At 38.9% G+C, this 27,141-nt stretch overlaps 1 protein-coding gene across 2 annotated transcripts in view; it reads left to right on the top strand.

Annotated features, from left to right (window-relative positions):
• Positions 1 to 27,141, top strand: part of ZFPM2 (zinc finger protein, FOG family member 2) — a 514,333-nt gene that overhangs the window by 330,236 nt on the left and 156,956 nt on the right. For both annotated transcript variants that reach the window (XM_055127716.1, XM_055127715.1), the window contains one exon: positions 13,161 to 13,272. In XM_055127716.1, the coding sequence (XP_054983691.1) occupies positions 13,161 to 13,272 (112 nt within the window). The remainder of the gene's footprint in view (positions 1 to 13,160; positions 13,273 to 27,141) is intronic.

The following is a 27,141-nucleotide window of genomic DNA, read 5'->3' as shown; positions in this document are numbered from 1 at the left end:
TTCTCACAAATACTTTTTTTAATACTCACTTTAGAGCTGAGGAAGCAGTTAGTTAAGTATCTTGCAGGATGTTGGATAACTACCAATTGATGGAGATGAGTTTACATCAATTGAGTCATCTTTAGCCCCAAAGTACAAGTTTTAAGACTTAATTAGCATATGGAGACCGTGTGTATAAATTTAAAATTTTATATATATATATGCAATATGTTTGTCTACATTTCACCCAGATTTTCCATTTGTGTATTTCTTTAGTGTATTTTGTGATGTGTGTAATTTTGCTCTAAGTATTATTAAATGGTATATTGTAAATTTGTGTTTGACAGAATTATTAGTTCAAGACTGGCATCAACATTTATATAGAATTTTTTTATGATTTGGATTAGGTTCTATATTGGGGAGAGGCTTTTTGTTTTTAACTTTAAACATTAATGTTAAATTGTCCTAAAGATTCTTTAAAATTCATCTATTAGCCATTTCTAAATGTATCAGACATATACTTTGTGTAATGAGATAGCTTATTAATATTGATTTAAAAATCTATTTGTATGGCCCTTAGATACTTTTATTGCCAATAGATTTAAGCATCTAGAGAAAATGAAACACATATTTCATCTCTTAATTCTTGGGTATTTCATAGATATTTAATAAATGTTCATTGAAAGAATAATGGATATGTTTAATTTCTAGAAAACTTTCAAAGCAATTCTTTTAAAAGTAGAGTAATCCAAATCAGTGTCAAATAGGAATGGTATAGTAAATTCAAAAATAATGATAATTATATATTGCTAATTGGAATCACTTTCTACAGTAACTTTACTAGTTATGCAACAGAATCTACATCTGGACAATGTTAATCGGTTGCTCTAAGTTTTGATATTTATGCACTCACTGTAGCACTGTAGTCCCATTGTTCATCGATTTGCTCGAGCAGGCACCAGTAACATCTCCAGTGTGAGACTTGTTACTGTTTTTGGCATATCAAATATGCCACGGGTAGCTTGCCAGGCTCTGCTGTGTGGGCGGGATACTCTCGGTAGCTTGCTGGGCTCTCCAAGAGGGAAGGAGAAATCAAACCCGGGTCGACTGAGTGCAAGGCAAATGCCCTACCCGCTGTGCTATCGCTTGATATTTCTATAAAACTAAAATCTGGGGGCCGGAGCGATAGCACAGCGGGTAAGGCGTTTGCCTTGCACGTGGCCGACCCGGGTTCGATCCCCGGCATCCCATATGGTCCCCCAAGGACTGCCAGGAGCAATTCCTGAGTGCAAAGCCAGGAGTAACCCCTGAGCATCGCTGGGTGTGACCCAAAAAGCAAAAAAAAAAAAAAAAAAAAACTAAAATCTGGAATTAACCAACTGGTGTTTGTACCTTTGAGCTTTAATAGCTATGTTAGCTGTCATGTTGACATCTTTAAAAATTTACAAGTTAGGTTAGTTCTACATTAGATACTTTACTGTTCGTCATGATTTGTACTTAAATCTCTTATAGATAAGCTTTTACTACTGGACTGTACCTTCACATTTTCTGCCAGGTAGTTGGCTAAAATTTAAGTGTTTGTACTCAACCTTCAATAACTAGTTTCATAAACCCCCTTTCCAAGGGACCAGAGAGATAGCAGAGTTAAGGCCTGCCTTGCATTCTTGCATCATGCCATCCTCTGGTTTGATCCCCGCCCCCTGCCCCAGTCTCAACAGGGCTTATTCCTGAGCATACCCCAAGAATAGCTCCCAAGAACAGCTCCAAAGCATCATGGGTGTGTGTGACCCAAACCCCTAGAATCTTCTCCCATCTGGCTTTCCAAAAAACAGATTTCCAAAAAATAGGTTTCATCTATGCATTTTTCCCAGTACTTATCCACACACATTTACATCCTTACTACATTGTTTAACAATTATTTTTATTTTATTACTCTTTGGAGGAGGATAAGTGCATCATCCTGTTCTACTATTCCCATATCTACTTCCCCTCATTTTCCAGTGCCATAATGTCATGTATATTCAAAGTTTGAAATATAAACAAGTTCTTCATAATTTATGGTTATGGGGTGAAAAAGGGCTTAAATCATGACAAATCATGTGTCATAGTCAAAATAGAAAATCTGTATTTGTTTTCAAACATGGGCTGGAGTGATAGCCCAGCAGGTAGAGTGTTTGCCTTGCACAAAGCTGACCTGGGTTCGATTCCTTCCCCACCGCCTCAGTGAGCCCGGCAAGCTACCGAGAGTATCTCGCCTGCATGGCAGAGCCTGGCAAGCTACCAGTGACATATTTGATATGCCAAAAACAATAACAAGTCTCACAATGAAGACATTACTGGTGCCCACTCGAGCAAATTGATAAACAATGGGATGACAGTGATACAATGATACAGTTGTTCAAATGTATTATTTATGAATATCAGGATTGTCTTCCTCTTTGGTATCCTTTTCTTGGCTGCAGTGAGATGGGCTAAACTGATCATTAGCAGACTCCTTTTTAGGCTTCTGCCCTCTGATGGATCCCTTACATCGTGCAGACGGTTGAGGCATGAAGGATAGGCATCATCTGTAATTGATGGCGACTTTGTGGAGGATGGAACATTTTCTTTCTTCCACAGAATACCTTTGGAGCATTTTTCAAAATGAGATGAGTGGATAGAATTATCACTATTTTCTTGTATGAATAGGTGATTGATAATTGAATATATATATATGAATGTACATATATATACAAACACATATATGTAGCACTGAGCACTGTATATGTATATATGTGTGTATGTATATCTATATATGTATAAATATACAGCATGATCTATATATTCTCCATTCTATCCTAGTTATTTTGCCCACACTATTTTCTCTGACCACACCATTTTCTTTGACATTCAGATACCAAACTATAGTAAACTGCATTGGCTTTCCTTACAGCTTCACCTATAAAAACAGTAGAATTTCCTTAAGTATAAGCCGCATGTATTTAGTTTTTATGCATTTCTGGTCATAATTAGGAATTGAGCTGTTTTTTTGTTTTGTTTTCTTTTGGAGTGGGGGGCATACAAAACAGTACTCTGCACTCAGGAATCACTGGTGGGCTCAGGGAATCAGATGAAGTGCCAGGAATTGAATCCAGGTCAGCTTCATGCGAGGCAAGTGCCCTGCCCACTATAACATTGGTACAATTGAATGGAAATTCTATAGTCAAAAGTCTTCCAGTGACAGTAGTGTCCATCTGCAAGGACATATGCAGTATTACGGAGGAAGAAACTGCAACTTTGAAAGGTGAGACAGTTGGCCCAGATGGCATAGACTAGAACTACGGCTGTTTAGATCCAGGAATCGTTTTTACAGGTTTCTGTGGCAGTCTTATGGAGGGAGAGCTAAGTTGAGAGCGATTTACTTTCTCTCCCCTAGGTTTTGGGGATGATATTCTTTTTTCATATTGCACTAAGTGCAAGCCCAGAAATTCTGCCAGGAGCAAAACAACACTCCTTAAACACTCTTTGACTTTCAGAGCCGTATAAAATAAAAGGTTGAAGTTAATGGCTGCCAGCTTGGAGGGAGTAGCTCCTCTTTGGAGCCAAATGTATGTGGAGAGCAGATGAGACTGTGGGAGGAAAGTTGGCAAAGGGGAAAGAGAAGTGAGTCTATTCTTTTTTTGAAAATGAAAGTATAATAAATATCTAGATAACTTCAATGCTTATCATTCCTTTAGAGACACTTCCCATTAAAAAAATAAAATATCTGTGTCTTTGGTGTGAGTATTCTTGACAAATAACTCCATATTATTTTTTCTAAATACCTTGAAATAATTATTTTGTTTGGAAGCAAAGAGATTATTTTAATGACCTGTATATATACAGCCATTGTGGTTTCTTTCCTAAAAAAAGATCATTGTTTCCTGTGGTGAATTCTTGTATTTAAGCAGTAGCGCTTGTTAAGCTAATGAGTTTCAACAATTTTGAGAACTCAAAGCAAATATACATCGGAGATCATGATAATTTAAGTTTGGGTTCCATGGAGATAAAACTCTCTCTGACATAAGGAGTGCGGAGATAGTAGCCAAGAAGTCTGTCATTTTATTTCACACTCATTTTGTTTGTGAACAAGTCTTTTATTCTGTTTGAGATCCCACATACCACAGTGAACTTGGAGATATTTATTAAAAGAAGTTCCTGGAATGCTGTCCTTAAGGTTATTGTGTGGAACTGTGCTTACCACATCATCATTCAAATGAGCCCTCTCTGAGATGTCCATTCATAAATTTATTCCTCAACTAATAGCATAATGTATTCGGTTTTGTTGAATCTTATTATTGGTGTTCATTTAGACCAGCGTTCCTCAAAGTGGGCAAGACCAGCTTCCAGGAGGGAGCATGCAGGGAAGATCCAGGATGCTACTAATGGTCTTGGGTGCAAGTGAGGGCTGCTTTCTGGCTTTTAAGTTAAAAGAAGGTAGATTTCTGAGTGAGGGGAAGGTGCTAAGTGGATGGTTGTCCAACTAAGTTTAATGTCTAATTATGCATTCATGTTGTCTCATTAAAATGTCATCAGGGACTAGAGCGATAGTACAGTGGGTTGGGTGTTTGCCTTGCTCAAAGCAGAACTGGGTTCCATCCCTGGAACCCCATATTACCCCTGAATCTTGCCAAATCCCTGAGTAGAGAACTAAAAGTGAAATCCTGAGTACTGCTGGCTATAACAACAAAACAAAGAACTTCTCTTCATTTCTTTGAGTTTAATAATGTACTGAGCAGATCAGTATTTTTCAAGCACTGTGAATTTGAGACTCAAAAGTTGAGTTTTATTGCTTCTTGAATTATATCTGGAGAACCTGATTCATTTGGATTCTTCCTGAAATAACTTGTTTCAATCTGTTTATATAATACTCCCATCACATACACACCAGCATGTTTAGAGACTGAATTAGCAAATCAAAGACTGCAGCTCTCAAGAGGTATCCTATATACATCAATGGTCATTTTATTTTATTTATAAAAAGAAGCACATGATTTTAATGGAATCATGTGATATACCACTATCATATCCTAATGTTATGGAGAATATTTGGGTGTATCTCTGAAAACCTTTTTTTCCCTGTCATTCTACTATAACATTGACCCACAGAGTCATATTAAGTGACTTTTTCTATATAGCTAAAAGTGGTACTCTGAAAAAAAGAACTCAGTAGCATCAAGTTCAAGCATTCACACTGTGAAGTAACTTTTTAAATAATAATTACTAAAGAGCCCAGGATTCTTATAGTTTTGATCAAAATCATTACGCTTCAAGTGTTAAAGTTCTAATCAAAATCAGTAATATTGAGGCTATACACCAGACCCAGAATTTTTGAAAATGCAATTGTATAAGGATTTATTTCTCCCAACTCCTAATCATCCAAGATTTTAAGCTTATTTTCTCATTGAATAGAGGGAGGGGTGGGGTGTTAATTCAAGTTCACTGTCACCAGAATCTTTAGCTAGTAAAAGGAGAGTAATGCAGTTTTTTCATGACTGATGGGATTCAGATTTATTTCTAGTGTGGAGAACTGTGTGGGTATACTCACTGAAACATGTATTGTGCAAGATTTCCCCTGTGGTCATACAAGTTTCCGTGACATTAGTGCCAATATGGTCATCAGGATGTAGAAAATGTTTCCACTGGGAAAAATTGACAGTTTTGGAGATACATAATTCCTAATGGCCAGACAAACATACATGTTACCCCGATTCTAACTATGTGAGTCTACTATCTACAAACATTGAGTTTTTTATTCCCACTACTGAATGTTTTTATAGCTTAAAGCATGAAAAATGAAGATGTAGTGTTAAAATGACTGAATTTGCTAAATAAAATCCAGTCTTTCCTCGTGTTGCTAGTCATGGAAACAAACCACCAACAACTTCTTAAAAAATTATTTATCAGCCTCAAATTGCTTATTGGAATTTGAAAATCTCTTCTCTTGAGATTTTGTTGAATTTCCCAAAGTCAGTGCAGCCACTTTTAACATCAAATGACACTTCTAGTTCTTTTTAAAGTCCATAATGTCAAGCTCTTCTCATAAGATGGACTTTCCTACAATGTCCAGTTCTTCCTAAGCCTCCTTTTTGGAAATCCTCAACACCGAGTTTGAGCAAAATTTGGAATCCCTAACCCATTATGTCACCAGTTCCTTGGGTTAGAATTATCCTCTCTTCTTTACCTTTGGGCTGTCTACTTTTATCTCCATTAACCTTTCGGCTTGAGTATAAACATTTATTGAAGGCTCCCTCCTTTGTCGGTTCAGTAACTCCAAAGGTTAGTGAGAAGTGGATGCTAGTTTGACCTCTTTTATCCACATTAGATGATTCTAATTATTCCTAAGAAATGACACTTTTGACCCATTTTTGTCCTTGTCAAGTTTGTCTAGTTGTAGGTTGTCTAAGCATGAAACTGGGTTCAAACAGTGTCCAGATATTTCCATCTTAACAATGTGGAACCTCAGAAATGCATACTATTTCTTTTTCTCTTTAAAACATTCCAGTTTCACTGAAATTCAAGATTCCTCTTAAGCACACTGAATTGATTTATTACTGAAAGAGACTGATGAACTATAGATAAAAGTGCAAACTTTAACCTGCAAATACCCAATGGTTTATTTCAATACAGGAACAATAAGATGAAAACTTGGTAGAAGCAAGGATAAACAAGGTTTGCTGGAATTACAAACAACCTTTTAAATGGAAATGTCTTTTACATAAAAATGATTGCTTCTTTTCCCTTGTAGTCGCTGGAGCTTTCTTGTTATTTGCTTCCATCAAAGTTTAAGCAAAAATGACTCTATTGGCTTTGATAGTTTCTGTAAAGTGACATGAACATTTTGTTACTCAGTTTTATTGGTCAGATGATGTCACATCGTGATCCTAAACTCTAAACAAAACCTGGAAAATGGACATTTAGAAAACTTATCAGTTGCACCAGTGACTGTGATCATCTTCAAAATTGAGTAAGAAAATTTGTATCTCACTTCTATGCTAATCATTACAATTGCAACCAGTCATGTAGAAAAAAAATTAGGAGTTCAATAAGTGCTATTTGTCCATTTTTATAAGCTAAAGTTTGACAGGCATCTTGATTGAACTAAGCACTCAGTTAGTTGATTCATCCACCTTTCAGACAGATAGAACTATCCCCAATCTGTCATAGAGTTTATTCTAAAATTTAGGATACTCAGACTTAATGAGTTCCTAATAGCAGTGCCTGGCAACTGAAGGGGTGCCTGTCTGTATCACCCAGATCATAGAAAGTAATTTTTTTTTATGCTTCACCTCAGCTGTAAAATCACTGGTAAATCATGAAAAGTTTCAAATGACCAGTTATACTGCAGCAATTATTGCCATCACTAGTGTGCATTTCCTCATGCTTTACTGCAATAATAATGATTGATTGTGCAATGACAATATTGATGTGTTATAATTCCAGTGAAGGAAACATTGCTTCAGACTTTTGAGCAATTTGATATGGTGTGTGAGTGATTTCAAAATCAAAAACAAAAACTGAAATCAGTGTATCTGAGGGTGTTTTTTTTTGTATTCATTTTCAATCTGTTTTACTGACAGAATGAATGGCCACAAATTTAGTGGCTCAAAGCAACACAATTTATTAGATTACTGTTTGACAGATCAAGAAGTTCTTTATGGATCTCATCAGCCTAAAATCAAAGTGTCAGCAGGAAGCATCCCTCTCTCGGAGCTGTAGGGGAGATTCCACTTTCCACAAACTCGCATTGTTGGAAAAGTCAATTCCTCAAGACTGAAAAAAAAAATGAAGTCTTGGTTTCCTGCTTCCTTACACTGAGTCCCTACTAGAGATCCCACACTTTCCTTGATCTCTGACCTTACGCCAGCTTCAAGGGCAGCAAAGACCAGTGGCATCCTTTTCAGGTGTGTTTTCTCCAATCTACTATCTTTCGTTTCTCTTCTACTTTTAAGAACTCATGTGTAGAATGAGCCCATTTGGTTTATCTGGGATCCTCTCACGATTTCATGGTCTTAAATCTTGATTATATCTTAAAATCCCTTTTGTTAAGTAAGGTAATATATGCAGAGGTCCAAGGGATTAGGGTATAAATATCTTTGAGGAAACATTTTTTTGTCTGTCTACCATACCTTTTATATCCCCTCTCGTTTCCCGGTATGTTCTGCCAACTGTGTAGGCTCTAGAGGATGGCAGATAAACATCTTGGCCTGACTTTCGTTATTTGCTAAGCAAGGCAATTAAACTCAGTGAACGCTAAAGTTGCCCCTGCACTTAACATTCAAGACTTGTGTGAATCGTTAAGATACAGAGAAACATGGGGAAGGGAACCTAATGATCAATGTGGACATTATTGTTATTTTCTATTCATGGATTTTGCTGTAGTGTAGATTTCATATAATCCTGGGTAACTCCTTCCTTCTCACACTTGGTAATCTTCTTTGAAGGCAGTCAATCTCTACAAAAGTTGACTTCTTCAGAAGGAAATTGACTTACCTCCTCAGAACCGTAATAACTGCTCCCTTGAGATTTTTTATCTATGTATTATTTACTTTGCAGCTTGGTATAGCTTTCCGCAGGTCCTAGGCTACATTTTTCCTCCTATGATTTAGAGGCAAAGAAATTGTTTTTTTTTTCCTTCTTTGATTCTGTTGTTTAATAAGCCTAAGAGTGCCTGAGCATAACAAATAGTTGACAAAGTTACAAGGTATGATACCTGGCACCATTACAGAGAGGCATTAATTAAACATTTTCATTTGTGCCACAAAATCAACTATTAAATTATACTAAATTCCTAATTACAGAATGGTAAAAAGCAAAGAACTTATAGCACAATATTCTGTATGTACTTGGTAGATATAAAACACTAATATTTTATTTCAGAATAGTAGAACTGGAGGTGGGAGATAAGTTTATTCCAGGGTCCCAATTTGCTTGGGACTTTGCAGCAGTAGCACTAAAACTCTAGCATCCTAGAAAACCTTTGATGTCCGGAAAATTCAAAATTATCACTAACCCTAGAAGTGACTGAATTTGGAAAAAGAACTACATGTGTATAGGTGCTACTGTCTTCCACAAACTATTTGACCTAAAATAAACCTTTTCTGTGTTGTTACAATGCAATTATCTGAATCCTATGCATGAGGACTAAGTGAAAGCTTTCTCATGAAGTAGTAGTATCTGTACTCTGTATACTTGGACACATCTCTTCTGGATCATTTTTGCTTTTAGACGGAAACACAAGCAGCTTGCCTGATATGAGAAGGCCTTTCAAGGTCTGCTTCTAGCCTTCCCCTTCCAGGTGCATATGTTCCTTCCACTTAATGACAATAGTAATTATTATTAGAACAATGTCTATTTTGAAGGTAGAAAATGCTTAGGTAGTGTTCTTGACATATGGCGAATCACTCTAAAGATATATTTATAAGAACTTGACACATGGGCTGGAGAAATAATGTCATGGGTAGGGTGCTTGCCATGTTTGTGGCCAGCCCCAGTTTCATATTCATATAGTCGCCAAATCCTGCTAGGAGTGACCTCAGAGAGCAGAGCTCTGAACACTTCGTGGGGGAGGGGGTTGAGAAGAGAGAGAGAGAGAGAGAGAGAGAGAGAGAGAGAGAGAGAGAACTTGATCCTAGAGTACACTCACTGTCTTCTGTATGCGTAACTCTCCTTGCCCATCCTAATGTCAATAATTGCAATTCCTTCCTATTTCCACTCTAACATTGTATCTGAGGGCCTGGAGATAGTACAGTGGGGAAGACATTTTGCATAAGGTCTATGTGGGTGCAATCGTGGCACTGGATGTGGTCTTCCCTAAGCCCTGCCAGGAGTTATTCTTGAGCTCAGAGCCAGGAGTAAACCCTGATCACAGCCAGGTGTGGTTCAAAAAGGTAAAGAATAAAACAAGATCCTATTCAAACATCACTCTTTATTATATCTTCCCGACTCCACCAGATAGAAGTTTTTCTCTTGCCTTTCATTGACCCCCTCTACCCTAAGACAGTTTATATCTGACTTTGCACTACCTATGTACTATTTTTCATGTTATAGTTTTAAAATTTACCTAACTCTATCATTAGAATCAAATTCATGTTCTGAGCATGGGACAAAGGTGGTTTGTCAAATGAATTGAAGATGATAGTAATTGATTTACTTTAAAATGAAATTTCCTTAAGGGCTGGGAAGATAACTCAAAGGGCTGGCACACTCACTTCACATGCAGGTGACCTTGTTTCAAACCCTGGCACTATGTCGTCTCCTGAGAGAGGGAGAAATGCCCAAGCTCCAAGAGATCATGACCCAAGGATTAAAAAGGAAAACATTCTCTCATGAGCTTAGATAGCCAGTTTCTATCTTTCATGTCTTCTGTTGGATATTATAAAAAGACATCCATGCAGCTCTAAGAACTGGGATTTAAAGATTTAAGACACATGTCTGTCCCATAAAATAAGTTTTCGGTCAAAATGGTGACAGGAGGGTGTTAGTGAAAGCTGCTGATTCAAACTCAGAAGAGAGCAGATGTTACAAAGAAAACTACTCAATCATACATACACAAATAACCAAAGTGGTGGCTCTCTTCCTTTTTGATTTTTTCATTAATTAATACTGGGGGAAGCACACCCAGCAGTACTCAAGGCTTACTCCTGACTCTCTGCTCAGACATCACTTTTGGTGGGACTTGGGGGCCATATAGAGTACCAGGGAGCCATACCAGGTTGGCCATATGCAAGGCAAGTTCCCTACCTATTGTTTATTGTTTAGAGACACAGATACTGATTTGTGAATGTGATCGCTGGGATCAAATAAAAAGGTATCTTTACTTTGTTTCCTTGGTGTAAAGAAGGAAATCTTCACATGAAGACAATACTCAATTGCCTATAGGCCACTGTCATTTCAAAGCCAAGAGCCTTTATTGGCATCAGGTTCTTTTTTGACAGTGGAAATAAATTAGAATGATCACTCCAATGGGTAGTCATGGGGATAGCTTGATAGCTGTTTTATCACTAATTATTGAAATCATGAAATTTATTTTATAAGACATTCAGGTAACTGTTTATATATACTTACCAAATATTAAGGTAGTTAGTTGATAAAATTGGGCTTTATAATGAATGAGTCAAAGTACTAGCATGAAAAATTAGCATGTTTTTATCTGTTAAAATTGATCTGGTCTGCCTGAAGTACTTTCATTTCAAAGTTCATTTTCAGCATTTCCAGCAAGGCTTATTTTTTCATCTCGCTACTGTAGTTAATGTTTTTTTTTTTTAAACTGATAACAATAGGTGTGTTGTTTCAAGATCTAGGCCAGGGCCAGAGAAATGACTTATTGAACTGGATGCATACTTGACACGCAGGAGTCAGGGCCAGGTTCAGTCCCAGAATTGTGTGGTCCTTTAAGCACTGCCAGGAATGACCCTTCAGCACTGAGCCAGCAATATGCCTAGAGCACCACCAAGTGTGGCCCCCAAAACAAAACAAAACAAACTAGGCTAGCATCCATTTTATACATATTTTTTTCATTTGGTTTTGTTTGTTGCACCACACCCAGCTGTGCTCTAGACTTCCATCTCGCTCTGAGCTCAAAGGATCACTTCTGGTGGTGCTGAAAACTTCCTCCTAACTCAGTGCTCAGGGATGACTTCCAGCATTGCTTGTGGGACCATTTCTGTTGCCAGAGATTGAAGCCACCCAGATCAACCGTGTTCAGGGCAACTGTTTTTGTGTGCTTTACTGTCACTGCAGCCCTTACTTTATGCTTAGTTTAGATATGTATTCAGTATACCAAAAACAGTAACAACAAGTCTCACAATGGAGATGTCACTGGTGCCCACTCTATCAAATTAATGAGCAACAGAATGACAGTGATACAGTGATATATATATACATATATACATACACACATATATACATATATATATATATATATATATATACACATACACACATATATAGCTTTGGTATTAAAAACAGACCGCTGCCACATGTTTGTCATTGTTGCCTGCTGGTTGGAGCAGGTTTCCCAGGTTTCTGAGATCTGAAATAGTAGTGTACCTGGGAATCCTCAAGTGAATGCCCCAAGTTGGCAGGAACAGGGATTCCTGCCAATTTGGGGGATTTGTGAGAGCACGTAACATGTGGGCAAGTCCCAGAGTAGGCTCAGTTCTCTTTGGCAGGATCATATCTAGTTGAAAATTCAGTTGAAAAATCACCTGGACACTCCGATATTGTATTCTGTGTTGTGGGTCCATGATATTTGATCTACAGAACATAGGCTGGTGAATGATGAAAGTCTGAGCGCCCTCTCCCTGGGACTCACCAGGAAACAACAGTCTGGCTAACCCTTGTTTCCTTCCCAGTTTATTTCCTGCCACATGAAATTATCGACCTAGTTAAAGATAAATATTTGGGGTGCCAAGCCATGGAAAATGATGAGCCCCTTGAGCTGTATGTTTAAAATGTACGCTGAAACTATTTTGTTAGCGCTCACCTTCCTGCTTCTCTGCTTCTCAGAGGTAGGGACGTCATGCTTTGGTTGCTCTGGATTTCAATTGATTCACGGTTCCTCTTTTATAGTCTCTCTGAAGACAAGGTAGGCTGAATCATTAGCATTATTATGATTTCAATTCCAGCCAGACTACACAGCCACACTTAGCAAAGGGGGCTGGGTGGGTTTCATTATTCATTCAGAATAAATTCCTACTCTAATATAAATGTTGCTCAGGATAGAGCTTTGAAATGGATCCTGATTCTTTAAATTCTTTCCTGTCTGTTTCAGGAAATAGTGAGATCCTGTTGATAGTCAAGTACAATGTGTCTAAAGTTCACTTCTAAACACTCTGCTCTTTGCAATGAAAGTCATCTGCATTCTCTTTATAATACAGAGCCGCAAGAGATCTGTCTAATCTTGGAGATCTGATCCAGTATCATTTAGGAAAAAAAAGAAAAAATCCTTGATATTAATTCTACCATTCAGATTAGTGAAAGCAGTAAAGGCTTACAGTTTCTGTCATCTTAAAAAGATACCACAAGGCTGGGGAATAGGACTTGGATTATGGTTTGGGAGATTTAGTTGTTTGTAAAAATAAAATGATTAGTACAGTTATTATTCAAGGTTTTAATCAGCGAAGGCAAATGGCATCTGTTTGTTATCATTCTTTCTACAGAAGACAAAGGCTCAGGTCCCAATGGTGCTCACTGCTGGTCCCAAGTGGCTCCTGGATGTGACTTGGCAAGGAGTGGAAGACAACAAAAACAACTGCATTGTGTACAGCAAAGGTAAATGCAAGCTTCTTTCCCTCTCGCTTTAGAAGTATTGAAACCTGATCATTGCCCAACAGTGCCAGACCACCGGAAATGGAAATGCGACGTAAAACGTGATCCCTCTCCTCCTGGTTGTTCCCTTCTGATCTTTATAACTTGCGTCTGCCCAAACACTCAAGGAGTTGTGTTTGGGGGTTGTTATTTTGTTTTGTTTTGTTTTGTTTTTTCTGTACAGAATAAACAATGAATTATCTCATTAATTACTTAGTGCTGCACAGTTTCCTAAGCCTGTATTTGAGGGGTTTGACAGGTACCTCTCCTGCTGTCAGTTTTATTGACAGCTGGGTTTGAAGAAATCCCAAATTTCTGTCTTCAGCGTTATCAATCAAAAGAGAAATTCTTGTGGAAATTCAGCAGTCAGGGTCGATGTGCTGCATGCTCTGTATTCCAGCCAGTTTTGTGAAATCTCTCATCATGAGAGGAGAGCTGGAAACGAAACCTTCTCAAAGCCTAGAAGGTTCTTTCCCATGGTGATGGCAGAGGGGTGGGAGGCAAATGAAACAGTGGAAGCTAGTCACTTAGAAGGACTTTGCCTTTGATTTGCCCAGTGTGATACCAACCTAGGGTGTACATCAAGCTATGCCTGGGCTTCAAACAAGGCAGCTGGTCCTGGGATCAGCTTCGAAACACAGACTGCACCTCTTGTGAGTGGTGATTTGGGAATCTTGTCTCGGTAGTCCTGTTACGAGTCTTAGCTGAGTACTTTTACAGTGAAATCTGTAGTCTTGCGCCTTCGTAAATATTGCAGAAACCCTGTGCTTCTCATGTTTAATTTCTTCTGGCTTTCTTTTTTAACCAAATGGACCTACTGAGATCAAAGATTTATTTGCACGCTGAACCTAGAAACCATAAAAGGATAGAAGAAACAAGCAAATAAGCACCCCTATCAATATATTAACATATAAAACACTAATCACCACATCAAAGACTCTTCAAAACTTGCTAGAAACAATTACAACTTGTTCCTGTAATCATTGCAATTTGTACACTTATAAGAGGATTGCCTTTAAACTACCATAAGCCTTTGAAAGTTGAAACACAGGAAAGAGGGAATTTGCAAGCTAAAAAACAAACTGCACACCAGGATCTGATTATAGCCCTTTTCCTTCTTTAATTGCTGACCTCATATCCATTCATTTCCTAGTCCCAAATACCTATGATATGTTGGTGGGAGTTCTTAGCTAGATGGGAAGTTATATTTTCCCAGATATCTCCATATGATCTATCTAAGTGGGATAAAATAGTATAGTGAACCAGTTTACCAGTATCCATTTCATAATGCAAGAAATTTGAAAGATGCTTTGGATAGATATTAAAGCAATTACAATGCTGCAGAAACTTTCCTCCATGATAGTAAATATCAAATAGAGGAACCCAATTATAACTCTACTTCTGTCATAATCCAAATACATTATGTTTTAAAAACAGACTTTTTTTTGAGTTGGGGGCTAACACAACCTATGTTCAGCACTTTCTTCTGGCTCTGCGCTCAGGAAATATTCTCAAGTGTCCTACTTGTACTGCTATTTCTCCAACCCAAAATCAAGTATTTTTTAAAGAAGAGATATGTGTTATTGTTTTTAGAAAAAGACAGGGCTTATAGAGATAAATTAGCTCACTGAGTGAATGCTTTGCATATGGGTGGCCTAAATTCAATCCCCAGTACCACAGTTTCCCCTCATGAGGTACCAAATGGTATCTTCATGGGTTCGTCTTGCACTGAGCTAGGTACAAGTATCACATGGTTTTCCCATGCACTGAACTAGGAGTATAGTCTCTGGGCACTTCAGGGTATAGTCCCAAAACCAAAAAGAAAAAAGAAAAATAAATTAAAAGAAAGAAATTGTAATGTCGTATATAATGGAGTCCTTTAATTGTGTAAGTGTTTGCTTTCAGTTGGCTATGCCTTAAGCCCTTTTAGCAATAAATAATTTGGATTAATTTATAGAAGTTTGTTTATGTGCTAACTCATAAAGCATGTGTTGAGTTCAACAAGATGCAAGCTTTGTACATTGCAAATAGTGGCAATCATTAGTAAGCAGACCATAGCTTTTTCCTTGCTCCCACCATATAAAATTGTCTTTCCTTGCTCTTCATCACCTTATTTTACAATAGTCATTTTCAGTGTTTGGGAAGGATGTAAGTAAAACTCCACTAGTGGTAGCTGCCCTTTCTATGGACTTTGAAAGTGGTGTTGTGTTTTAGGCATTTTTCTACCTTACCCAACCATCTCCCAAATGCTCCCTGTACAAAAAAGCCCAACTAAGTACTAGCTGACCACATAAATATTGGAGGAATAGTTTCCAGAAATTACAATATATACTCAACATATTATAATGATGAACCAAGGAATGTCTGCTATTTAACAGTTTTTAGCCACAAAATGTATTTGATGTTATTAAACTTACATGAATAGTTGGTGTTGCAATTAAGGTAACTGGAACAGGCATTATCTACTGGATATGTGTTCTTTAATACTCCTTTAAACACCTCTTCTGAGGTAATCAACATACCACTCCATTATACAAAAGCAAAATTAAGACAGAATTTATACCCCCATCACATAACTAATATGTGGCTAAGGTTGGATTCAGATGTACATCTAACTAGCTTATGATCTGGGCTATGTAAATGAGAATATGTTCTCCTTATATTTACTGTTCAATGCCCAATGAGATATAGTAGGTGTTGTTTCCTCATTTTATAACTTGACATTGACTGAAAGAGGTGCTCTGTGGTCATAGAGAGCTGACAGTGGAGACAAATTTGAACCTAGGTTTGGAGAATTCCAAACTCGATGACTCTTGGTACTATTATACGACTGAATCCTTCCAAACAACTAAGATCTTTTATGCCCAGAACTCTCAGAGAATTTATTACTAGAGTGGGAAGTGCCACAGAACCCTGACATTAAAGAGCCCATAGCCAAATATTTCTCAGTATGTATTCCCTATTGACAATATGATATATGTGTGAGGGGGTGGTGGGCATGCATATACATGGATTATATGTATACACACACACGTAATTTGTTTAGATGCATTCTTTTTGTTTTGTTTTGTTTTGTTTTGTTTTGCTTTTTGGGTCACACCTGACAATGATGTACAGGCATTACTCCTGGCTCATGCACTCAGGAATTACTACTGACAGTGCTTGAGGGACCATATGGTATGCTGGGAATCGAACCTGGGTTGGCCACATGCAAGGCAAATGCCCTACGCGCTGTGCTATTGCTCCAGCCTCTAGATGCATTCTTTGCAGTAAATCTTGATTGGATTTAGTGTTCCTGATAACACAGTCTTGAGAAAGCTGCAGTTGAATCTCCACTCTACTCCTAGATGAACTTCTAGAGCTAGAATTCATGTTGCCTTCAGTAGGAAGAGAACTCTACAGAGTATGTCTTCAATTTCTGTGAAAAAGCTAATATTCTAGGATTGTATGAGGAGTTATTAGAATTATGGAAAACATGACCCAGAGAATTTTTCTACCCAAATCCTATGGTTCCAAAACCTCCAGTCCTTACAGGCTGCTGCTGGGACAAGTCTTTGCAAATCAAAAGAGTCTTGAAAGTAAAGAAATTCAGGACTTTGAATTACATGAGTCTTGACTTGATAGCTATAGTATGTGAACCATTTTTATCATGAGTCTTTTATTTATTAATTGAAGCTCCTTTGTTTTCAAGCAATAGATATGGAAATGAAATAGAATTTGCAAAAAAGAATACGTTTGAAGTCTTTGAATAGTATCCTGAAGTTAAAGAGATCCACCTCCTATAGCAGAGTCTAGCAATATTCTTGACATCAGGAACAGTTTACTCTAGTTGCCTGAACTTTCTCCATTCCCTTTCAATCTCCCCATAGCTTTATCTCTGTCTCTGTCTCTCTCTATAGTACTCCCTCTCTCTCACTTTTTTATAGGGTTCATTCTTGAACTGCCCGCAGTTATTGGTAGACACCACAATTCACATCCCAGTTCAGCAATCCAGTCCCCAGAGAGCTTTTCAAAACTTTGATTAGGACAGATCAGGGACTATTCCCTGACAATTCATCATTAGGACTCTTCCTAAAAGACCACAGCCACTTTCAGGGCCAAAGAGTAGAATTAAGCTCACAGGAATCACTAGGGTGGAGAAGGAATAGTTCCCCAAAGGAAGCAACATGATTCTTTCATCTTTACAGCAACAACCAAACTAGTTTCTTTTTTTTTTCTTTTTGGATCACACCTGGAAATGCACAGGGGTTACTCCTGGCTCTGCACTCAGGAATTGCTCCTGGCAGTACTAAGGGGACCATATGGGATGCTGGGAATTGAACCTGGATCAGCCACGTGCAAGGCAAATGCCCTACCCACTGTACTATCACTCCAGCCTCCCAAACTGGTTTCTTGATGGCCTCACATCCATGTACCCAGAAACAAGACATTATTCCTAATGTTGGAGAAATATTGGGTCACTGTCACTGTCATCCCATTGCTCATCGATTTGTTCGAGTGGGCACCAGTAACGTCTCTCATTGTGAGACTTATTGCTGCTGGGTTTTTTTTTTTTTTTTTACATATCCAATACGCCACGGGTAGCTTGCCAGGCTCTGCCGTGTGGGTGTGATACTCTCGATAGCTTGCTGGGCTCTTCGAGAGGGGCGGAGGAGCAGAGGAATCGAACACAGGTTGGCCGGGTGAAAGCCGAACGCCCTACTGCCTTGATGTCACTCCAGCCCTGGAGAAATTCTAATCAAGTAAATACATTTCTGCTGCCAGAATTTTATTTTGTTGTCAAGTTATGACTTAAGAGTGCTTATGAATTATATTACACAACTGTATGTCACCAAAAGAACTGTATTATAGAAAGCCCATTAGACCTAGTTACAAATGTAAAAGGGATGTTCCTAACACTTTGTTTTGTTTGGACCCCATACTCAGGCTTACTCCTGGCTCTGTGCTCGGGAGTCTTGGGACCATAGAGGGACCAGGAATAGAACCTGGGTTCTATATGCAAGGCAAATCAGATTCCTCATGCTCTGTACTCTTTTCCCAGCCCCTGCCTAACACTATTTTTTAAGGTCTTGACTGTGGCATTTCTGTAAAAAGAAATTTATAATACATTCTTAGGTGTGTGAAACAGCCATTGGTACATTGCTCTTCACAAATCACAAAATCATGAAATCCCATTGATTGTCAAATTCTCGAGTGGTCTCAGTAACCTCTCCATTCCTCCTATCCCTGAGATTTTAGAAGCCTCTCTACTTAGCCTTTCCAACGATGCCACATTGGAGGCTCTTTCAGGGTCAGGGGAATGAGATCCAGTTTGTTACTGGCTTTGGCATATGAATACACCATGGGAAGCTTGCAAGGCTCTCCCATGTGGGCAGGAAACTCTCAGTAGCTTGCTAGTTTCTCCCAGAGGGAGAAGTAGGTTATAAGATATCGCTTCTGGGAGCTTGCTTTTAAGTCTCTGGATGTTGGCCGTTGATGGGATTACACACACCTGGGTTCCTCTGCCGGTACCTTCATGCCTAAGGCTTGTCTGAATGTGTGGAGAGGGGCCTCGAGCATGGCTGTTGCTAGGTTCCAGTGGTCTTCATCTGCCGGGAGCTCTGCTCAGGGCGGGGAGGGAAGCTGGAGCCCATCCCCTCTGAGGGGCCCCGGGGAAGACAGCCAGGCATGCGGGCAAGAGACTCTCTGCCACATTGCTCTTACCACTTAAAAAGAAACATTCTTTTTATTAAATAAGAAATATCAAATATCATATTACATTTACATTTTAAATATAAAATGATACTACAGAAAGATAATATAAAGTATTATTCAATATAGACTGATAATAAAACTCAACATAAGTATCATGTTTTCTTTTCCAGGGTATCCATCAAATAATTATTATAACTTCGTAATGCTATTTGACAGGCTGCCATCATCTTGTTTTATCAAAGGAGAAGTTTAGCATTTGGCATTAGGATTGTAATCTGATGTACTTTTTTCCTGCCTCAACTACCCCCTGTTATTCCAGAAAGTAATTAGCTCATCCAGACATCGATGAAGCAGACTTGTTGGTCATCTGGTTTTGACCATTATTCTCAACAGACTCCAGATAATTATAATTTTCTTATCTGTAGTGGAGTCTAAAAAGCTCTCTGTGGGAGTGAAAAAGAGGTGCTGGAGGGTAGGATGTGCACAGCGCACCCACTTACTCAGAAATCTACTCCCTCCTACCTGTTGATCATCGGTTATGTCTTCCCCTCCCTCCCATCTCTGTGTCCTCTGCTTTAGAGTTGGCAAGTGGGAAAGCTTTTATCTGGGAAGTGAAAAGTGAACAGGTTCTGTGGAGTTTTCAGAAGGGAAGCCATAGCCTTTTCCATGTGACTGTATGCCTTTCGTTCATTTCTAGATAGGAACAGCTGGATTAGTTCTTTGCTCCTGAGGTGCTTATTTCTGAGTAGCCCCCACCTCCTCAAGATGTAGATTAGGAGAGCAGCATGGCCCATCACAAATGGGAAAAGCAATCCCCTAACCCACCTCTCAGCTAAACCACAAGTTTCTGTTGAGTTAAAAACGTTCTCCTATGAAAGGTCAACTCCAGAAACTGCCGTAATTGAAATCCTGATTTTCTCAGGTATGAAATAGGAAGGGCGACTTTGCTTGATTTCTGTGAAGCCACCGTGCACAGACCTCCGCCTGTGTTCTGATCAATTTTATGTCATTGTCTCTCTTAGTCTCAATCCAATTTACACTTCATGCAAATTTAGAAGAAATGAACCCAGCCCTTCCAGTTGTGGATCAAGCAGACGTACAAGCAGACATGATCACCTTGTTACTGGTAGCTCGGTAAAAAGGGAGCAAGGAGGTGGGCAGTGCTTCCTTCCTCTCCACTGGACGCACCCACCTCAGCCACCAGCCACCAGCTCTGGGAGAAATGACAGGCTTAGGTCAGGACTAGCCACATCCACCCTAACTTCACAGGCATTTGGGGTCCATCTCCTTCCCCCATGGAAAATTATTCCAGGCGGAAGCAAGTTGGTGAAGCAAGATTGTTTCTATTGAATGAAACTTGCTTAGAGGAGAGAAAAAGAGAAAATTTGTTCAAGAGAGAGCGCATGCTTCTCCAGAGTGGATAAGCCTAGCAAAGAGTTAGAGAGACAAATAAGTAAAATATATGTTCAAAGAACAGGACCTTGAAGAGCAAGCCCTGAATGACTTTTGGGAGAATTATACAAGCTCTTCAAAAGTTTTCTCCTGGAGTTTTTTGCACACAAAAAAATTAATCCAGGCCTTGTCCCAGGAAATCCTTGCACAGTTATGATCTCTTCATTATCTTTGGTACCTTCTCCTTTTCTAAGGGTCCGCCCTTCTCTGGGTGGGGCCAGGTGAATTCTTGCATCTTGGTTTTGCTTCAGTTTCTGCTCAACAGAGGTCAACATTTGCATCCCAAGTGAATGGGGCTTCTGGCCATTTCAGGGCTAGGCAATCTCTTTGAAAGTTTTGTTATTTCCCAAAAGCACAGTACCAGGGCCCCCTACCTCTCTACCTACAAGTCTAACACCAAATTTTTAGTCAAGAATTTGTTGGTCCCCTTCAGTCCTGTTGAATGCACAACTTGTCCAGAGAGAGCTGTGTTAGAAACAAGAGGCCAAATTTGTTGGATTCTGTTTTCTGTAACTGATATTTTGTCTGTGTGTTTTGGGGCCACACCTGGTACTTAGGGGTCACTTCCAGTGGTGCTCAGGGGATCTAGGGGGCACCAGGGGTTGATCCCTGGTTAGAATTGTGCAAACTCACTACCTGCTATATTATCTCCTTCGTCCTTTATAGCTGATATTCTTCTATTTAATGAAAGTCTTAAATTATTATAATGATCATACTGAAGTCGATGGGCCCCCACGGATAGCTTAGGTGAGGCAGGGACGAGAGAGACCGTCACTTTCTCCTGATCTGCCTCTCCCACCCTGGGACCCGGGGTTACTGGATTCTGATCTCCCCTTCCAGAAAAGAATTTTAGAAAATGAGCAGGGAAGTAAAAACAGATTCTATTGGGAGGTTCTTAGGAAAGAAAAGGAGGGAGAGAAAGTGAGAGAGAGAGAGAGAGAGTAACATGCTCAAGAAAGAATGTGGGCTTCTCCAAGGGAGGAAAGAGCCCCTGCACATATCCAGCATTAGATATGGAAGCTTGAAAGTCCACATCTCAAGAGGGGAGATGTGGATGACACATGTGCTCAGGCACTACATGTGCTTGACCACGTGGGCGCAAGCAACACATGGGCTCCGGCAGCATATGTGCGCCCTCCCTTTGTTCGAGGTGGTTTTTATAGGGTTTTTCCAAGCTGCCCCCACGTGGGCTTTCTAGCCTCATAAGTCTGTTGCTAGGGCTGTTACTAAGGGGGTTGAGTGGGGAATGGTCTTCTTTGAAACTCCTTTTCTTGACCTTTGCTTTTGCTGGATCCTCTCTTAGAGGGTGGGTTCAGCCTTCTCCACTGGGGCTAGCTGAGGGTTAATCAAGTTAAAGGAAGGAATTGAGGGTTCTCCAGTAATTTCCTTTAGGCCCTTTCTGTGGGTCCAGTCTCCTCAGAGTAGACTGATGGGGAAGGTCTTATCAGGTCTTGCTGTCCATATCCACAAGGTGGGTAGGACTTAGCACTGCTGGCATTATTACTACCCAGAAATGTCATTGTCATGGTGCGGGGGAGGACTTCCCTAATCTACCTACCTACATCATAATAGTGCTAATATTAAATACAAATATTATAGTATTTTGTGTGCTTTTCCTATGCCAAACATTATCAAATCCTTTTATTTTTTCTTTTCATCCCTGCAGACTTGTGATAGTTTAACTGATGAATCCCATTTAACTGATGAATAAACTTAGGTTTACATAAGCATATATTATTGTTCTTCACAAATCTGCATAAATGTTTATCAGCAAAACTTTTAAAAAAATGATTTGGTGTGACTTTCAGGAGAAAATATTCAAGAATTAAAACAGGACCTGAGAGATAGTACGGGGTTAAGGGACCTGCCTGGCACGTGGCAAGCCCTGGTTTAATGTCCTTATGTCCTGGTGACACCTCCAGGACACCACCAGACCACCAGATGGAACCTCTTATCCCAGAAAAAGAATCCAAGAACCAGAAGCAGCACCCGAAGTATGTTAATTCCCCTGCAGCTTCAAAATCCACTGCAATTGAATCATGTAATGTTTCTCAAACTTATTCCAACTCTGACCTTTTTCTGATCACATTTCATTCCAGTGAATTCCACCAACAAACACACACACACACACACACACACACACACACACATTAGCCTCCTAATCTTGTATTGTGCCCCCATTTATATGATTTTCCCCTGTGGCTCTTTGAAATATCCTGAGAAAGCCCAGGGACCAGATGACCTACTTAAGAAATCCTGATGCCGAATGTCAATCTTAAAATCATTTTATATCCATCTTCAAAAGTTCTGATTTTGCTTATTAGCATAAATTTTGCCATGTAATTATCTCACTGAGTCCTTTATGGATATTCTGCTGTATTCATGATCCTAAACTAGACAGTAATGACCAAAGTTGACTAAGCAACTCCCTGCCACAAACTCAGTGGATCCATTTCTCTAAATAATTAGCTTTTATTATAAGAAATCTTTGTAGATTTCTGAGCCATTTTCCACTATACAATAGAAGATCCATTGCATTGTTACTAAAATTTTGAAACAACCTTGTCTTATATGACAGTTATTTTCAGATTAGCCTACAAGTTAGTGGGGCCAAATGAAGATCCTAAGTAAGAGATCAAATGTTATATAAATTTAAAACTAAGCTAACAATAAAAGTCACATTTAAATTTTAAGTGTCTGTCTCATCATCCTGTAATTCTAAGAAGACATGTATAGCTTTACAGTATCCTTAAAAGAGGGTGGGTGCCTGAAACAAATATTTAGCAGTGGGAATTATAAAATCATAAGGCGATTAAGTTAGCTAGTTGCAGAATTCCAATATTGCTTTTTAAATGACTTCAGGATATAGGAGGTACTAAGGTTATTATCTGTTATCAGGAATACAGTGGAATTGTACAACTGGATAATAACCAAACAAACTGACACAATGTAAAATTACATTATCAGTGTGTTAAAACAAAATTGCGCCCTAAAGGAGTCCACATGCCAGCTCAGAGCTGCAGTGTAATTATGCTTAACTCTGATAATTAAAATACAACGGAGATCAACAGAATCATTTTCATTAAGAAAATTATTAATGATGGTGGTATAACAGTAATTGATTGCAGAGCACCACAGGATAACGCAATGCCGAAAACCCAACATGTTTCATGAACATCTGAGGCTTTTTCTGGTTATGTTCTATAAGCATGAGGGATGTTTTGAGTAGGGAGAAATTTACTCTGCCTGTACTTGGAATCAGTAATTGTAAACATGGCTGCCTCAGAAAACCACAGTTTTGATTCAAATGATCATTTCTGTGGCACTCTGCAGGTCAAGACAAATGACCCCTCTTGTGACTATGTTATTTACAATAGAACTGTCAGTTGCAAATTACAGATTGCCAACTTCAACAAATGTTGGGCCCCTGTGATTTCTATTTCTTGTTACATACCTTCGGGTTTGACAATTATGTTCGTGATTTTCTGTGTTTATTTTTTCTTGTTGTTTGGCTTTGGGGGGCTTTTTTAAAATTCTGGTCATGCTTAATAGCTTCTGTCCTCCTTATTATTAAGTATGCTATACGGTATGAAAAAAATACATTTGTTTCCATATCAACATTGCTGTGAATTTCCTTAATGAAGCATTGGTAAACAATCCTGCACAGTAATACTATTAATTACCTCAATGGATTAGGTGTGCTAGCATATGTGGAAAGGGAAAAAAAAAAAAAACCTCTTGGCCCATGCTTGACTGAAGCTTCTGTCTCTTATGGGTAAAAACCCAGTTAGGATGTTGGCAACTGATAAGAACTCAGAATATATCCATTTTATAAATATAAAAATGGAAAATGAAGAGTGGGGTCTTTTGAGAGGTGACTCACTATCAGCCAGGAATGTTAGCTTGTCATTCAAAGAGATGCTTATCTTGAAAGCTACCCTCAAAAGTATCCTTGTCAGCTAAAATGAGGGACAACTCTTTAGGGCAGAGTTTTGTTTTTTTTTTAGAGTAACGTACTGAGATAGTTTTTTAAAAACACTGTAGTACATAGAAGGATTTATTACAATTCTATATGAAAATGCAGACTAGGAGGGTTTGTGCTGGAAGATTGTAATTATGTTTTTAAGGAAAATATTCTAGAAATAAAAACCTTGACATTACAAAAACATTTGTCTAAATGTGGTAAGATTTGGAAAAATTGTCTTTTGTATTCCTTTTTTACAGTTTTCTTCACTTTCACTATTTCCCTTATAGAACTTGGTAATTATTTGCAAATGAAAATCACTCTTTGTCCTCACCGTGTTCTTGCTCATTTTACACAAACCAAATGAAAAGAACAAAGGAATCTTTGCCTTGCCCACAAGTTTTCCCTCATCCAGAGAATTTAAATTATTTCCCAGTGATATAATTATTTTAATGTCTCCATGAATATTCTAACACGGTGTATTATAAACCAGTTTTTAAATGAAATAAAAGTAATTGAGCACATGCTATGTCCCAAGGGATGCATAGGAATATGAAACACCCCCTCGCTCAAGGGCCTTATACACAGAGCTTCTCGAATGAAGGTCACATAGTCCTGAGTTCTGTCTTTCGTAGTCCAGGCAAAGTTGCCAGAGGATGTGGAATTTGGGTTGGATATTAAAAGTTGAATAGAATTTTGAGAAATGGAGAAAAGGCCTTGAAGGAGTGTGCCTTTGTGCCTCTAAGCTTGCATGCTGCAGTGCAAGCCTGTCTCCATAGAGTGTCAGCACACAGCATTGTCAGAGTTGATTAACAAAAATAGACCAGCGAGGAACAGACCCAGTCACGTCTCAGAACCCTACTGTAGCTTCAGTGGAATGCTCATTCTGAAGACCTTGTCCTGGGGGCCGTGGAGAGCCTCCGAGATCATGTTCTGAGTGAACATGATCACGTTGGGAATTGACTCAGATTATTGTGTCAAAGGTTAAGCTCGGGTCTATCTATTAATGAAACCAAGACTTTATCTGTCAAGGAAATACCATGGGTGACTACACCCTTCTAGAAGATAGTGGCAAATCTTCCACCGTAATCCACAATTAATCCATCTGACTTCAACAATTTTTCAACTCAAAATGAGCCCCCAGCTCCCTCTCCCCACGATCATTTTTCTGTTCGGCAGCCCTTCCTGGTCTTACCTCCAGGTTACCTGATTTGGGTTCCCGTTTTTCCCTTCTCTCTCACAGTGCTCTTGTCCTTACTAGCCTGACAACGCCCTATTCTGGCTGTTTCAACTCTCCACCATCCCCTGGCTACAGCCTAACAGTGGATTCATATTCGTAAAGTACTCAGAATAGCACTTGGCCATATGGAGTTCTTTGTAAACACGGATAAAATACAACAAAAGAACCACCGCTACCCACAGTAGCAAAACTCTAACAGAAAGCCAATGCTGACCAGTTGGGAACACGAGAGGAACAGGAATCTTTAGAGTACATCACCTGGCCATAGATTTATTTTTCTAATCCACTTGGGAGGTGACTGTTTCTGCTTCTGTCTCTGCTGTTCTCTCTCATCCCCTATTAGATCTTGACATTGTGTTACATGAATTTAATAGTGTCATGTTCTGCCTCCTAGAATAAGAATTTTTTAAAGAGAGAAATTTGGATTTTTTTTAGCTGGTGTAGTAGCTACTCATTTAATAATTATGAATGAATTAGTGTGTCGTAGCTTTTTTCTTTGTTACGGAAAGTAATATAAGGTATGCATTTAATAATGCTTCCACCATTATTATTTTTGTTCAGCTTTCTGAGATGGTTTCAAATTTTATTCTTTAACTCCACTATGAAATTTTAGCTATCATTTATGATTTGTAAGTATGCTTTCTTCTTTTCCAACTGTTCCTATCATTCAGTAATTGGCTTCTTTTTTTGAATGGGGTAATGTACTTTTCTTGTCTTGGATGGTAGGAATTAAAAAGATGTTTAGGAATGTATGTGCCCAATACATTGCTTGTTACCTCCTTGTTTGGCCTTCATCCTTGATCTTGGAGCTTTTTTCACATTGCTAGAAAGAAACCAAATGCCAAAGGTGAGAGCCATAGTAGTCGATGGGGCTTATCAACTGGTGGTTTTAGTGTAAGGTCACAGGCTGGCAACCTACCCATGGGACTGAGGTTTCCCAGTGACAGTATTTGTAATTTTCTCTTAGCCTGGTTCCACTTGGGGCAGTATTTTGGCGCCACACCTGGCTATGCTCAGGGGTTTATTCCTGGTTCTGCACTCAGGAATCACTCCTGGCAGGTTCAAGGGACCACATGGCATGGCGAGGATTGAACCTGACCCACTGCATGTAAGGCTATTGTCCTGCACTACTATATATAGCAGTACTATAGCTCTGTCCCCTCATTCCATTGGTTAGCAAATAAGTGTCAATGTCTGAGGCTTATATATGAGTCTTGTAGCCAGATTTAGGAGAACCTGAGACAGCAGTTGGTACTTTTTCTCATTGTGGAATATGTAGCTAGTCTTTCAATCTTCGAATTCAAATGATACTTTGGATATAGAAAAAAGTCTTTGGTCCATTTTTTAAGGCTAGAACTCTACGCCCAGATAGAGTAGGGGAGGAATATCACCTAGCTCTACAGACCATAACTGCACACATGTAGCTGACAGCTTCTCACCCCAAGTGCCAGTACAAATGTTAGCTTCTTGCTCACCAGCTTTT

This window comes from Sorex araneus, chromosome 2, assembly GCF_027595985.1.
Source record: "Sorex araneus isolate mSorAra2 chromosome 2, mSorAra2.pri, whole genome shotgun sequence".
NCBI lineage: Eukaryota > Metazoa > Chordata > Mammalia > Eulipotyphla > Soricidae > Sorex > Sorex araneus.
Note: the sequence above shows the minus strand (reverse complement) of the source record. Positions and strands in the feature narration are given on the sequence as shown.